Genomic DNA, 14,428 nt, shown 5'->3' with positions numbered 1-14,428 from the left:
TGCGTGTTCTATATGTTGGGCGTGTTCATTTGCGCGCGAGGAATGTTGCTTAATATTTGATCATGTGTTTTTGGGGTTGTGATATGGTAACTTGATGTCATGGTGTATGCTTTAGATGTCCGCCAGATAGGGGCGGTGTGCCCATTTTTGGGTGTTTAGACTGCGCCGGTGTCGGCGGATATAATTAGTTAATTGGCCATTTAAACGCCGGCTGTTCTCTATGCAGGGGTTCCAACGTTTCGTGACGCGCGGTAAGGGGCTGGTGTGAGTCCTGCGGTCAGGTCTGATTGTATAGTGGCATGTAGCCTAGCCATAAGAGACCTTAGATATTCGTGTTTGTTAAATGTTTTGTTAGTCTTTTTCGTTTTACTTTACGTCGGGTGCGACCGAGTGTCGGATAGGAAGTGGACTGTATTTTTTGATTATTTTTTGCACGTTGTAAATAAAACACCGTGGGTCCTCTTAAACCTGCTGTCTCGGCCTGATTTCTCCTTCACCACTCGGGTACTCTACTACAGTTACAGTACCAAGTTTCTTCACTTAACTGAGATCATCTCACCCCTGCACTCCCTTTCTCAGTCAGATATGTAAAGGCGCAGTCAGGGATTTTGCAGGAAGTTGCATTTGTTTGCATTTATGTGTTTCCAGTTTTCTTAGCCTGGTCTACCAGCGTTTTTTTTTTACTGTGTGTACTCACGGAATGGGCAGCTAGTGGTTGTGTGGAGATGATTGCTGAATGTGAAAAAGAAATGTTATGCATCTTGAAATCATGTAAAATCCCTGACTGCACCTTTAACCACTGCATTTTCCAGTTTGCAGTGATTATTTTACACAACAGTGAATGATGCTGTAGAATAACAAGGGGACTGTTCCATTTCCATGAAGAAAGTGAATTCTATGGCATGTAGGCATACACCATATCCTACCTACGTCCCTGGTATGAAATGTCATGACTTTTCCCAAAACTTTTAATGAATTTACTGAAATCCATAATTTTCCAGGCCTAGAAAATGGGATATTACAATTCCATGACTTGTCCATGACCATGGGAACCCTGTTTAATAGAAAAATTGTGCTATTCTATAACAAATACATTCTCATTTTGAATGAGATGTCTTAAAAAAGTTGGGAAAGGGGCATTAAGCCAAACCAGGGGCAACAAGCCAAGCTTACCAGTCATCAGTTAAGGCCATAGAGGGTCTTTATAACCAAACCTTGAAAGTCCTGGACAAGAAGAGATCACTGCAATTCTACAATCACTGCAATTCTAAGCAAACATAAGATTTTAAGTCTTGCTAATTTTAGCTCCGCGCACTTTGTTAAATTGATCTTCAAATGCCTAAATAATGCTGCTCCCCCACCCCATTGCAAAACAATAACAAGATGGCAAAGTGGTACCCAAGCAGTGTCAAGAGGCAATTGTAGTATCCCTTTCCGTAGAACATATTTTGCCTAAACTGCCTTTTTAGTAAAACGGGCAAAATTATGAAACTCACTGCCAGACCACTTGAAATGTATCCCTACATTAGTCACCTTCAAAAGCAGCACCAAATTGTGGCTAATTCAGCAACAATCTTGCTCCCATATTTAGTTTTTACATTTAATTCATGTTCATTTCTCTATTATTTTGAATAATGTTTATCTGTATTATTATTTAACCAAAAGCCCTACTAGTAGGGACAAGTGTTGTGAATTAGCTTGAGCTAAAAACACTATGATACATACATAAGATGACTGACTCAAGCTTATCTATGTTTTTTGTATCTGTCCCTACGTAAATAAACTTTAATAATAACAAATGGCTGGAAAAGTTGTGTATTGTTGAAAAAACATATGGTTATGTGTATAACCTTTGTTCTCTGAGTGAGAACACGAGACGTAGAGAGAGAGAGAGAGTGAAATCTAGAGTAGCAAGGAAGGCACTAGGGTGGCTCTGTGAGGGTGCGGAAATTGGGTGGATGAGAGCATGATGGGTTTTGGCAGGAAGGAAGGGGCCCCTAGGGGAGTTTAATATCACACTATTCAACACCCCCAACCCCCCCACCCCCCTACACACACATATACACTTCAACTCCACCTCCACCTTCTTCATGGACATATCCATCCTAATCCATTTCCCTACCTAAAATAGCAGCCCTACAGTACGAGGTGACCTTCCCTCCCATTTCCCCTCACAAATGACAGAGTATAGGATGATGATGTGATGTCTCAGCCAGCTGCGTATTCTGGAGTGACTGCCATAGGGATAGAGATGGTGATGGTATGCCCAATGGTGGTGGTGTGTGTGTGTGTGTGTGTGTTAATGCAATTATGGCAGAAATTCATTTGAATTCATACTCCTGGCCATCAGTATCCCACACGGTGCAGAATGACTCAGCAATCTATCACGCTTGTCTGAAGTGTCTCTAGCTAGGAACTTGAGGTGAGTGGCAGTGGCGGTGGCGGTGGCACTGGTGTCATTGGTCTCCTCCTCCTCCTTCTCCTCCTCCTCCTCTGGTGCGGATCAGTGTCAACAGCTGTCAGTTGCTCTCAGGCCTGTGAGAGTGGATTACAATGGACTGAGTCACGGCGCGTTTGATCCTCGCCGCAACATTAGCCGTGACAGTGGGACTTATTAATGTCTCTATTCAGGAGCATCATCACAGCTGCCATTATTATCATAAAATGTGATATATTAGCCCCATAGCATAGCTGACTGACAGCAGAGAAGGGATTTACATTAAGTGTGACACATGCTGTTCCAGCAACACTCAATTTCTCCTCGCTCCAATGATGGACTGGTCATTTCCCCGCAAAATATAGGTTTTGTCGGTTGCGTCATTCTCTTCAGTGCTGCTTTCATGTAATGATGTGGATCAGCGCAGATGGGAATTATGAAATCATAACATGGTTAGTTGGAGGGGATGGAGATTTGGTGGTGGTCTGGGTGATGGCAGGGGCCTGTCATTTAGCTGGCATGACATTTCAATTACATGAAGTAGCTGAACTCTGATGAGAGATAATATTGTTGACCGTCAAATGAATGGTGGTGGATGGTGGGAATCGATGAACAGGCACGTGGCATTTTTTCCTTCGTCTCTCTCGTCTTCAAGCACTGGGGCCTTACCTTCGTTTCTGGTGCTTAGAACCATTCCGCGTGGACTTGAGCGCCGTTTTTCCAATGTATATCTTTTTCATGTTTCGTTCTCTTGCCGCCCGCAGGTGTGTGTGTGTGGCCCTGGCGATGAGGGACGCTGCTGTCAGGTCTCTGTGTCGGACCTACGTTTTCCCTGTGGAAGCATAAAGGAGTTGTCTATCTGTCTGGATCCTGCCAACAGAGCACAGAGACAGTGTTTGCAGTCACAGAGACAATAAGGCAGAGGCAGAGGGCACATGTGCAGGCTTCAGTCTCTCCAGACATTCCTGTAGGATGTCACCAAATACTGTAGGGTTTTCCTCAACGTAGGAGATCCAAGCTTATCTCATTAGTACCATGTCCTGTCAGAAATAAGATATATTTAAGCAATATAGCACGAGTGAAATTGTTGTATAAAAGCAATATAGCACTCGTGATCGTGGGATTGGTCATGGATATTCCCACAGGTGTTGTTGCCTACGGCCGAACAACACCCGTGGGAATATCCATGACCAATCCCACGATCACGAGTGCTATATTGCTTTTATACAACAATTCTACCACAAACTAAATAATCTGAAAACACCCCATTATTGTTTAAAAATGTTAATTTCGACATTGTTCTTACGCATCAAAAAATAGTTCCCTTTTCAATAGAGTGTCCCAGTGACTTACGTTTTACTTCCGCTACAAAAAAAAATATGAACGGGAGTTAATGGAGAGATAACAATTATTTTTTGGTCCAGTTTGAATTGTGCCATGAATTTCACCTGTGTTTCAATGTGTGTGAATTTGAAAATCTGTGAATGAGCTAACGTCACTAGTGCTACTGATGTGTTTGTAGTCGTTGGAATTATGATCTTTCACAATGTTGTAATTCAATAGTTACGAAACAAACTGCAAATGTCTTTACATGAAAAATTGTCTTTAAAATTGACAAACATCATATGGGTAATTCAAGGCACAAGTCAACCGGGACCAGAAAATAATTTATTTTTCGCATTGACTGGCGTTCAAATTTTTTTGAAAGATAGGTCCCATACATATAGTCGGTTAAGACGTTCGGAAAGGTTACTGCCCCCGACGAGGGGGAATACATGCTAACATCACACAATGGAAGTCAATGGGCGAATACAGGTGGAGTTCTGCTTGTTTCTGAACACAATAATTTGAAGGAATTGTGTCGACTTAACTGCCCAGTGTATGCTAACAACGTAATTCACCCTCGATTGCCCAATGTTGACGACAAATTTCTCTGGAAGCTATATTCAATGGTAGCATCATTACTGTAGGTTGCTAACCGGCTAACTTTATATCGTCAGTGTAACATAACCAACTATGCTAACGTTAGTTATCTACAAGTCTCCTCCAAGTGACAATCATATTATACACAATGCTGGCAATGCTGAGAATAATAAGCATCCTCGTTTATCTGACTTGAATTGAGTGACTGTGTGGCTTAATCCACAGATGTGGTGAAGCACTGTTTTGTTATGGTTTGCTAAGGAGTAACCTATTGCACCTTGTCTGTGTCCTCCAAAAAATCAACATACACTTGCACAAAAAAAAACTACTTTCAAGGTTAGACTATCTAATCCAATTCACACAGTACAGCCAGGGACGGATTAAACAAATATGGGCCCCTGTGCACAATATCAAAAAAGGCCCCCCTCCCCCTGACCGCTGGTGTGCAGCCAGCGCTTCTCTCTTTGCTGTCGCTGTGCAGGCTGGTGCACAATTTCACACAATGATAATGTAGTACATTATGTCATATATTATAACAGGCCCACACAGAAATGAATTCCAGCAGCTGTTTTTATTATTAGGCTGTAATCTCCCTTTGCTGGCCAAACAGTCTACAGCAACATTTTTCACTAAACGGACCGGACAACAGTTCTCATATTTCTGACAGACCGGTAGCAGGGACGTTGATAGTATTTTGTGAGAGGTGGTGCTGATCATATTACGGGGGGTTCGGTGGTGTCTCCCCCGGGAAAATTTCGAAATTCAGGCTGTTGAATATACCCTTTTAACACAGTTTGGAAGGGGCATACAAACTTTAACAGAGCAAGCAAGGCCCGTTTTCTGTCTGACTCAGGTGACGTGAACATTGGCTACCTGCATGATAAGGTTTTCACTTCACTGCTGCTTGACACTAGCATGGAGACATATTTCACGTTAACAGTGGAGATGTTAGCAAAACTATAGCGTTTGGTAAATGGAGATGCAGATCATCTCCCTAATTAATTTCTTTGCGCAACAGCCCACATTATGCGCTCACTCCAGCGAGACGAGTGAAATAAGTGTAGGCCTATCTGTCATCGGCATCGCCGTAGGCTATTTGCCACGATACAAGCTACTGTTAGGCCTACAACAAGTCGCGATTTATTAGGCTATCCAATCGCTATGTAGCCTAGAAATCTAGACACGCCCCTGCCAGGGCTAGTCTAGCAACTCTCCATTGGCTTGTGAGCTCCAGAAATCGAAACTTAATCAGGCATTGAAATCGTGTATAGAGTCGTTTGGTGGGCTTAACATAATGATTGATGGCAGAGTTGCAACGGTTTGGCTTGAATTCCCTGCTACTTGAAAACAAATATCCTATTAAGCGTCCCATTATGCGTGCAGAGGGAATTTGAAATACAACTGATTATCCCGCCCCTCGGACTGAGCACTGCGAACGGTGAGTGCCCAGACCCTACATTTTAATGTGGGTCTGGCTCGCCAGGCTAATCGCTATGCTGTTTTCATGAACATTGCAGGAATCCACTTCATTCACCTACCCACGAGTGGGTCAGTTTCACTTTCGCAAACACGCATACACATTGAATGAGCACTCATAGCCTACCACTTCCACCTAATGTTATGCCTCTATATTTTATGAATTAAGAAGTATTTATTGATCAGGAAAACATTTAGTTTATTTTTCTTTCGGTCCGCGGTTCCATAACACCATTCAGTTGTGCCGCAAATTAACAGACAGAAGCACCGGGCATAATCTAGCCTAAATTCATAGCAATTTTTTTTTTTTAATCCGAGGGCCCCCATTGGCTGAGGGCCCCTGTGCACGTGCACACTTGGCACAAGACATGATCCGTCCCTGAGTACAGCATGCATCTTCACTAAGAGTCCTTTGTTTTCCATAATAACCTTTGCAAGTCACACATACCAGATTCTGCAGTGGATTGATTAAATGACCACACTGGTTATTTCCCTGTAGCTCACTGCTCACAGCCTCACAATATCCTGCTCTGGACGCCATTGCAGTGTCTATTCATCAGCTTCAATCTTCCCTGACATTGATCGTGATCAGTGGAGAGACTTGGCTCAGCTGAGAAATATTACCCTTTAATTTGATCACTATTCTCGCAGCAGTACCCGTTGTTCACACAGTTGGTCTTCAATGAAAAGGGAGGTCTGAATGTAGGAGGTTTGGTTTTGTCATTTCCTCTCTGATGTTTTGTTTGTTGCGGCACCATGCTGGCCCTGAGCATGATCACAGTGGTCTCAGGGTCCACACACGTCTCTCTCACAACAGCTTTAGCAATGGTAGTGAGGAGGGGACAGTCAGCATTCTTCCATTAACTCCTACACACACTATGTGAGAGACAGGAGAAATAAAACAGTTCTTCTCAAAACATATTCATTATCATTCCGTTCACTGATCTAATGTGCTTACAGACATTTAGTACTTTACTTGGATAGTCTGCCTACAGTATTGAGAATGGGAGGCGTCATTGGAACTTGTGAACTCTTTAAACTCGTGCTTGTTTTCATTGATCAAATGATGCGCTCGTTTGAATAATTTACTGTTAAATTGTTGTATTGTTGAAACAATACCTCTTTCCAAGCATAGTAGGCTAAGATAGACAACCACCTACAACAAATTTTCGACAAACTTCGTCAACATCAACACCAACACCTTACCCATACGGATGACGAAATGTCAAAGCAGCGGTCAGCGGTGCTGACATTGAGTCCTATTCCTTTAGTGTAACAGTGTCCACCATCGGTCAATATCCCAACTGCAGTGGCAGCAGGATGGACAGCCTTGATGCTGCTAGCAGCCCAATATTGGCTAGAGTGTATTGAGGTGATCTTACTGGTCTGGTCTATTTCAGACCTGCTTTTTTAAATCATCATTTTGTTCCTGCTTCAAGCCTAAATGACTGATCTCCTGTAATGTCCTAAAATGGCCATGTGTGTGTGTACGTGTATACGTGCAGCTTGTGTGTCTTAGCAGTGCAAAGACTCTTTATTGAGCAGTTGATCAATTCTGACAGTGAGAGGGGATGTTTCGCTGCTTTTAATAAGCAGATATTAGAAGGGGAGTATTGTGGTGTGATGCATAACAAGTAATAGAAAACGAAGACCATAAATCTGTCAACATAGTGCAAATATTTGGCCTTATTTTCATGATGCATTTCCTAATGCTCTGTGGCACAGAGAACAATCTAGTCAGTCTGAGGTTATTTGATGGTTGCTGCTCACTGAAATTAATCTCTCAGTGCTTGTGTGTGTTTTTATATATATATATATATATATGTGTGTGTGTGTGTGTGTGTTTGTGTGTGTGTGTGTGTGTGTGTGTGTGTGTTTCTTATGTAAATTCACTTTTTTAGTAGAGAGGTAGTTTGTGTCCACAAACCATCACAGTAACAAATAGATTGTTAATACTACATAGGCCGCATATTGCAAACACCTTTCACCACAGACAAGGATCGTGGCTGTGTCATCAGCGCGTACTTGAGTGTGACTGGCAGCTAGCATGGCAAACCACAAGCCTGTGAAAACCACCAGCGTGGGTGCTCTCTAAATGCAAATACCAAAGTCAGGCAGCACCTGTTCACACAGTTCACCCAAACACATTGATATGCAGTGAGTAAAAAAATATAAATAATTATTTTGGGCATCATCAGTCTGGCTACAGTATATGTACCCCGAAAGCCCTTTAAGACTACAGCAGTGTCTTTAAGACTACAGTGCCTTTAAAACCTTTCCTTTCATAAGAGAACATTATGTGGACAAATCAAGGACTCTGCTACCCAAGGAAATCACCCTTATAAATATTAGGAGGTGGATTCAGATACAACCAAGAGTGAAATCAAGTACACTGTAAAGTGGTTTGATGACTGTGTTCCCTTATGTTAAGTATCCTAAAGACCAACTGCAGAAACACATACTGAAGGAGAGGCTGCGATGTGGCTGGTCATTGCACTTCACAGGGATGCAGAAAAAGCTGCTTAACAGCACAGAGACATGAGTGAGTGGCTTGCCCATGTTTTCCCGGCACACGGCTACTTATTGTTATTATTTAATCTCCTGTCTGCAGCACAGGGGGAATAGAGAGATGACAGGGACAAGTCTGACACCATAATGGAAGGTAATAGGGGCATTCAGTGAAGGGGCATGACAGGCATATATGCTGCTTGAGAAACTGAATGAGGGGATCTTTGTTTCTTGCCTTTTTCTTGTGCATTCTAGTTGTCATCCTTTCTCTTGTTCCTCTTGGACTCTTTCACTTTCCTCTTCCTTTGCCTTCTCTCTCTGTTTCTCAGGCTTTTTTATGTCCATGTGTTTATCTCTTTCTTGTGCTCCTTCTCTTTTTTGATTCTCTTTCTCTCCTTTCTCGTTTTACTTCCCCAACCCTCTTTCCACTCCATCCCCCCTCCCCCCTCCCTCTGTCTCTCTGCCACACACAAACAAAATTTGACAAAACTGTATTCCAATTCTCCCTTGCTTCTGCACCCCATTATGTGGTCCCCAAAACATCTCACAGGCACGTATCAAACAGGCTTAGATAACTGTGCAGTGCATCACACGTGCTTACTTTCCCATCCCATCCCTCAGCTCAGACACACACACACACATGCACAAAAACACCCTCAAACACCCTCCAGTCCATGACAAGTGTGTGATTTGTGTTTCCCTCGCCCCCGAATCCCAGCCGACTCTAAAACGTATCTGGACCAGACCCGGGCCACAGATGGTTGCTGTGCGGGCCCCCCACCTGAGAGGCTGAATGAATAGCTTCCTGTTGATGTATGTGGCCATGAGAACCCGCACGGTAATGAAAACCCCTCGGACCGCACAACAAAGCTCTCGCTAAATGAATGTCTTATCCTGGAGCCCTAGATAAAAGGTCTCTCTGTCTCTTTCCCCACCTCACTCACACTCTCCCATACACTATCTCCCTCTCCCTCTCCCTCTCTCTTTCTTCTCTCTCTCTCTCCCTCCTCTGCTACATCGTAATAATGTTTCCACCCAAACCCATTACGGACCCAGCAGTTGCTCTGTGCCGTGCTGATGGGTAAACAAAACTGCTCAACTTAACGTCGCCTGGCTTTGTGTCGGGCAGTCGCCGAGTCACAGGCAATCATTACTCGGGACATTATTCCCAAGACGGCCTAAATTATAAATGAAGTCGTCCTCTCTCTGCCTCTGCCACTCCCACTCCCTTCTAGCCTGCCGTCTATGGCTGTGGGTTTAATTAACGGCGGAGATGGGGTTTTTTTTTTGGTGCTAAACAAGTGCTAAAGGTCGAGCAGATGGATCAGCCCTCTGAAATCCACTGCTCTGCCACCCTCCGCCAGGAAAGAAGTCGTTTGGGGTGTGATAAACAATGGCAAAAGAAGATGCAGAGAAGGGGCTCTCACACACACACACACACACACACACACACACACACCTGTGCGTGAAACACACACACAAACACACACACACTCATACACAGATACATACACACATACAAATAGCTGTACTCTTTGACCACACACAGACACACACACACACCTCCTGAGACACATTACCCAGTTGCCATAATGAGAAACGCTAAAATTTTAATGAACGGAAAAAACAATGTCTCTTTGGGTGGCGCCAAGGCATGCTGATTCGCTGGCAGTCAGTGATCTGGTGGATAAAAAGACGCCAGAGCGAAACTCTCTCCAATTCAATACACTCACATGTTGCAGAATGAACATGGTGGCTGGTTAATCTACTCATACAGCAAACGATTCTGGAATGGCTACTGTGTAGTTCTGACCCAAACGAACACATATGGACAACTTAGTGGACGCCCTGAAGAAGGGTGTTTGTGCTGCTATGTGTATGTTGCTACATGCACTACCACTGCATGTATAGTACATATTTTTTTAAATGTAATCAAGAAATAGCCATAAAAACAAAGGCTTTTTGCTGACACAGTAATGATCGCTGTTGCATATTAGAGGACTCCTGCTGAGGAACTTTGTTGCAGTTGAAGATGTTGAAAACAATGATGCATTCAAGACAAAAAAAACAACAAGAGGAATCAGAAGAGTGCTAAAAGAGCACAGCCCTCACCACAGCCAAATGCTGGATCACACAAAGCTAGCGAAAGTGAAACGGAGTCCATGGAGATGCCATTGGGTTCGTCCACACACAGCCAAACATAATGTCCTTGGTAGACTTGATTATTACTTTTTGAATGCTGAAAATGGTCAGACGGATCATGCTTTTATTTTTCAAATGAAGCCTCTCTCTATTAAAGAGGGTAACCAAGTTTCCAAAGGGGAAAGTGTACTGTACTGAAATGCATGAAAGAAATCCGGGATCACCTTTAGACATGGACAACAGGGTTCAGCTAATTGTCAAGCCATTAAAATGCTGCAGACACTGCCTTTAAATGTTTAGAAATGTCCATCCGACATGCAGAATAGATAATGTAATATTCTCTCCTGTCAGAGTCCTGAGTCTGACTGTCAGGCGTTTGGATAGCAGCCATGTAAGTCAAAGTGGCAATATTGTGTCCAGGAGAGGCCTTTTCCTGTCCAGAAAGAGGTAATTCTCTCAATTTAATTCGCCAATCTCTGTGCCTGACTGGATCTCACCAGCAAGCCATCACATGGAGAAATGAAGTTGGCCCTGTACAGGAAGACCATTTCTCCTTGTCTCTCTCACCCTCTCTCTCACTCTCTCTCTCTCCTCTCCCACTAATGAGATAACTATCTCTCTCTCTCTCTCTCTTACACACACAGCTACCCATATTACACACATGAGCACACAACAACAACACCACCACACACACACACACACACACACACACACACACACACACACACACACACACATACCAGCTGCTGCAGCTGCTGTTACCCATGTGCAAAAACTCGTCTCTCAATTTGTGCTGTGCCTTGGTCTTGGTATTACTTCAACTCCAGAGCACCTCTCTCTCTCACTCTCTCTCTCTCTCTCTCTTCCTCTCTCTCTCCTTCTCCCTCTCCTTCTCCCTCTCTATCTGGTCAGAGTCTTATGCGTGGGTGCCAGTTTGCCGGTGGGCAAAGCAATGCCAGAATTGACATCTCTTCCACCGGGTTTCTTTCCCCAAGTGGCCTCAGACAGCATGAGCGCAGGCCAGGGCCAAGCAACATATGCCAGTCTTAAATGTGTTATGCTCACTAGTGACAAAAAAACCCATGACACTTTTAGTGTTTGATTTATTTTAGTATCCATTTTCTTTGAAGGGTTTCTTGGACAGAATTATGTAGGCTACTCAACTCAGATCAGAAATGGATCATTTTCTCCCTGTTCCTTCAGCAAATTGTGACTCAGATCATAATTACAATGTAATTTCCCAAGCAATTACTCTGTATTTGCCCAAGAGCACATCTCTGTGCTAACAAACAGTTCTAGCTCAGAAGAAGTTAGAAGAGTTTCCTTCTTCACCAAACATCAACAAGAGATTCAAATGCAAAAAAAACATGAAAAGGGTACAAACAAGGATGATTCACCACTCACATTCATTAGCCAAAACAAATTAGAGGATGCTTTGAGCAGTGAGACAACCTTGGCAGCGCGAACATATTCGCCAACTCCTGATATCACATTTCTCTGGCCACGAGAAAAGGAAATCTTAAGACAAGCTTAGTGCTCTTATAAAGCTGAGAATGTGTGGCAGGACTTTCTGAAGCTGGCTTGTTTCCACCTCTGGCAGAAATGCACATCTGTCACTCTCACTAGTCACCTAGGCGTGGCCCCCATAGCTATATGCACTATGAAGGCTACTTCTGTGGACTGGGTCAAAACCTCCTCAAAAAAGTAAGAAAAGCCCCTGAAAGAACAACTTCAGAGAACTATACTGCTGTGCTGTTGGTGTTCGTAAGGTCTTTGCATGCATGCCTTTTAGGTAGTCCTCTCTAGTTTTAAACAAAAAAAACTTTTAATGTTGCTTTAATAAGACAAAGTAGTCTCTCGCCAAAAATGCCTTCTTCACTACCCAAAATGAATCTCTTTGGAGTAAATAATTTAAGAGGAATTCAGTCGAGGAAAGAGACATATTAAGTCTGTTAAATTTCTTTAATTAGTCCTCAGCTTTCTCTCTGATGGGATGGTGCAACATCGATGTAAAATGTTCTCAACACTGCCGAAACCTCACTTAAGCATCTCTCTTGGGCATGTGTTCCTCCCCATTGTAACCTGTCAGCACTGGCACAAGTTGAAAGTTTCCTCCACTGGTAACAAAAACTGCAGCAGAAGTCATCAGGGCTTTTGCCAGTGTGCCTGTCACAGTAGACAGTAGGCAGAGGAGATGCAGATGAGAAGGTGCAAGGGAAGCCTGGTGAAGCTGAAGCTCTGCCCTCAAGGCCACAATGGAGAAGATGGGATGCAGATCTGGGAGCAGATCCAAGAGGAGCATTAGTTTCAGCAGAGCCCTGCAAGGCCTGACTCCTCTCTCATATCGCGTGGAGGAATTTAAGGCTGGCTTGGGCAGACATGCACCCGAACAAGATCCGCAAGGAGAATGAGTGACTGGAATAACACTACCCTTCAGCACCGGTGAAGGTGAGGAGAGAGAAGAGGATGTCCCGATGCCTGCTGGTCTCTCGCTGCTTTCGATAAACTTTGAAAACCGAAGTTTGCAGTAAATGAGCTCCTGTCTTGTCATTTCCTAATAGCCATGCTGTGCACAGAGTTGGCCCATTTTGGATGGAAATTACAGACTACAGGTTGCCTGAATCACCATCATCCCACCACCACCCCATTATCTCTAACAACAAAAGCCTTCCTCGGTGGCTCCATAAAAACCCAACCTCAGCACGTGCCTTTGTCATTAATTAGCGAAGCAAGCAATAAAAAGAATACTTAGGGAGTTTTCCACTGGTTTGATATTGTGCAAGGGTAGATGGGTGGGGAATGGAGGAAGGTGTTAAGGGAGTGAGTGAACCAAAATCTCCTCTTGCAGGCTTTTTACACTCAGAGATGTAAAATTGCTGATGCAAGAGAATTGAAAAAATCCCCATAGTCCTGACTGATTGTTACAGGTCTTTACAATGTCCCTGTAATGCCACCTCATGACCTAAAGTTCTCATAATGCCAGCTCAGCTCTTACTAGTCTTTCACTGAATAATGGCACCTCCACAAGAAAAGCTTGCATTGGAGCCTTTTTAATGCAATTCATTACAGCAGCATTATGGTGTAAGTAATGCTTTGTTGTATTGTGACAAATTGTCCCTTGGTACTTTTGTGCTTTTTCCAGAAACATATATTAATGGAACACAGGTCAGAGAGGTGAGAGGCAACCCCTGTTGCAATTAAACTTTTAAAATGAATTTGCATCTGAAAAAGCAGAATGCCTTGTGGAGTTACCCTCAAGTGTGTGTGTGTGTGTGTGTGTGTGTGTAAGAGAGAACGTGATTGTTTTTAAGCATTTCGTCTTACATAAATGAAGTTGACATGCAGGCTGTGGAGGCTTCTCTGATCTCCCTCTATGTGTTAGAGTCAGGGGTAAATGCATTTGCATGGAGGCATCAGAAAGCAAACAGGCTCCTCACTTCATTTCACAACAGCACTTGAGTGTGCCATTTCACTTGACATTTTAAAGAACATCTGGGCAGTTGATAAGGAACACACACAACACACTCAGTGGCTGGCTACTCTCCACATACTGTACATACATACATCAGTGCATTCATCATGTGTAATTCTGGCTTCAGGAAGGACAAGTCCCAACGGTAGTCAGCTACTCTCCAAATACACACAATAAAAATAGACAGTAAGAGTGACATTGTAGTGTATGGAAGAGAAAGTGAGAAGAAAGTGATAGAAAGAAAGAGAGACGGCACTCCACTCTCCTCCAGTGAATCAGGAGTCACGGTGGCTGGGCCGGCTTGTGGCATGGCGTTGCATTTGTAACGCAGGTTGGTCAAATGGGACCCTGGCAGCCAGGCAGAAAGAGAGTGCGAGAGAGAGCCAGACACACGCTTTGACTCCCACCTGATTGCCCTGGGACAGATTGGGTGCAGAGGGGGTGAGACACAGGTCAGACCTGGGTCAGGA

General features: G+C 43.6%; 1 protein-coding gene across 2 annotated transcripts in view; it reads right to left on the bottom strand.

The window, feature by feature from the left end:
* Positions 1-14,428, bottom strand: part of LOC125283994 (brain-enriched guanylate kinase-associated protein) — a 59,332-nt gene that overhangs the window by 32,996 nt on the left and 11,908 nt on the right. The window contains exon 4 of one of the 2 annotated variants that reach the window (XM_048227644.1): positions 3,107-3,269. In XM_048227644.1, coding sequence (XP_048083601.1) covers positions 3,107-3,177 — 71 coding nt within the window. In that variant the 5' untranslated portion in view covers positions 3,178-3,269. Of the gene's footprint in view, positions 1-3,106; positions 3,308-14,428 lie in introns of both variants that reach the window. The other variant, XM_048227645.1, reaches the window with a different exon arrangement.

The sequence above is a fragment of the Alosa alosa genome, chromosome 19, assembly GCF_017589495.1.
Source record: "Alosa alosa isolate M-15738 ecotype Scorff River chromosome 19, AALO_Geno_1.1, whole genome shotgun sequence".
In the NCBI taxonomy this organism is placed as follows: domain Eukaryota; kingdom Metazoa; phylum Chordata; class Actinopteri; order Clupeiformes; family Clupeidae; genus Alosa; species Alosa alosa.
This window is presented reverse-complemented; position numbering and strand designations above follow the sequence as displayed.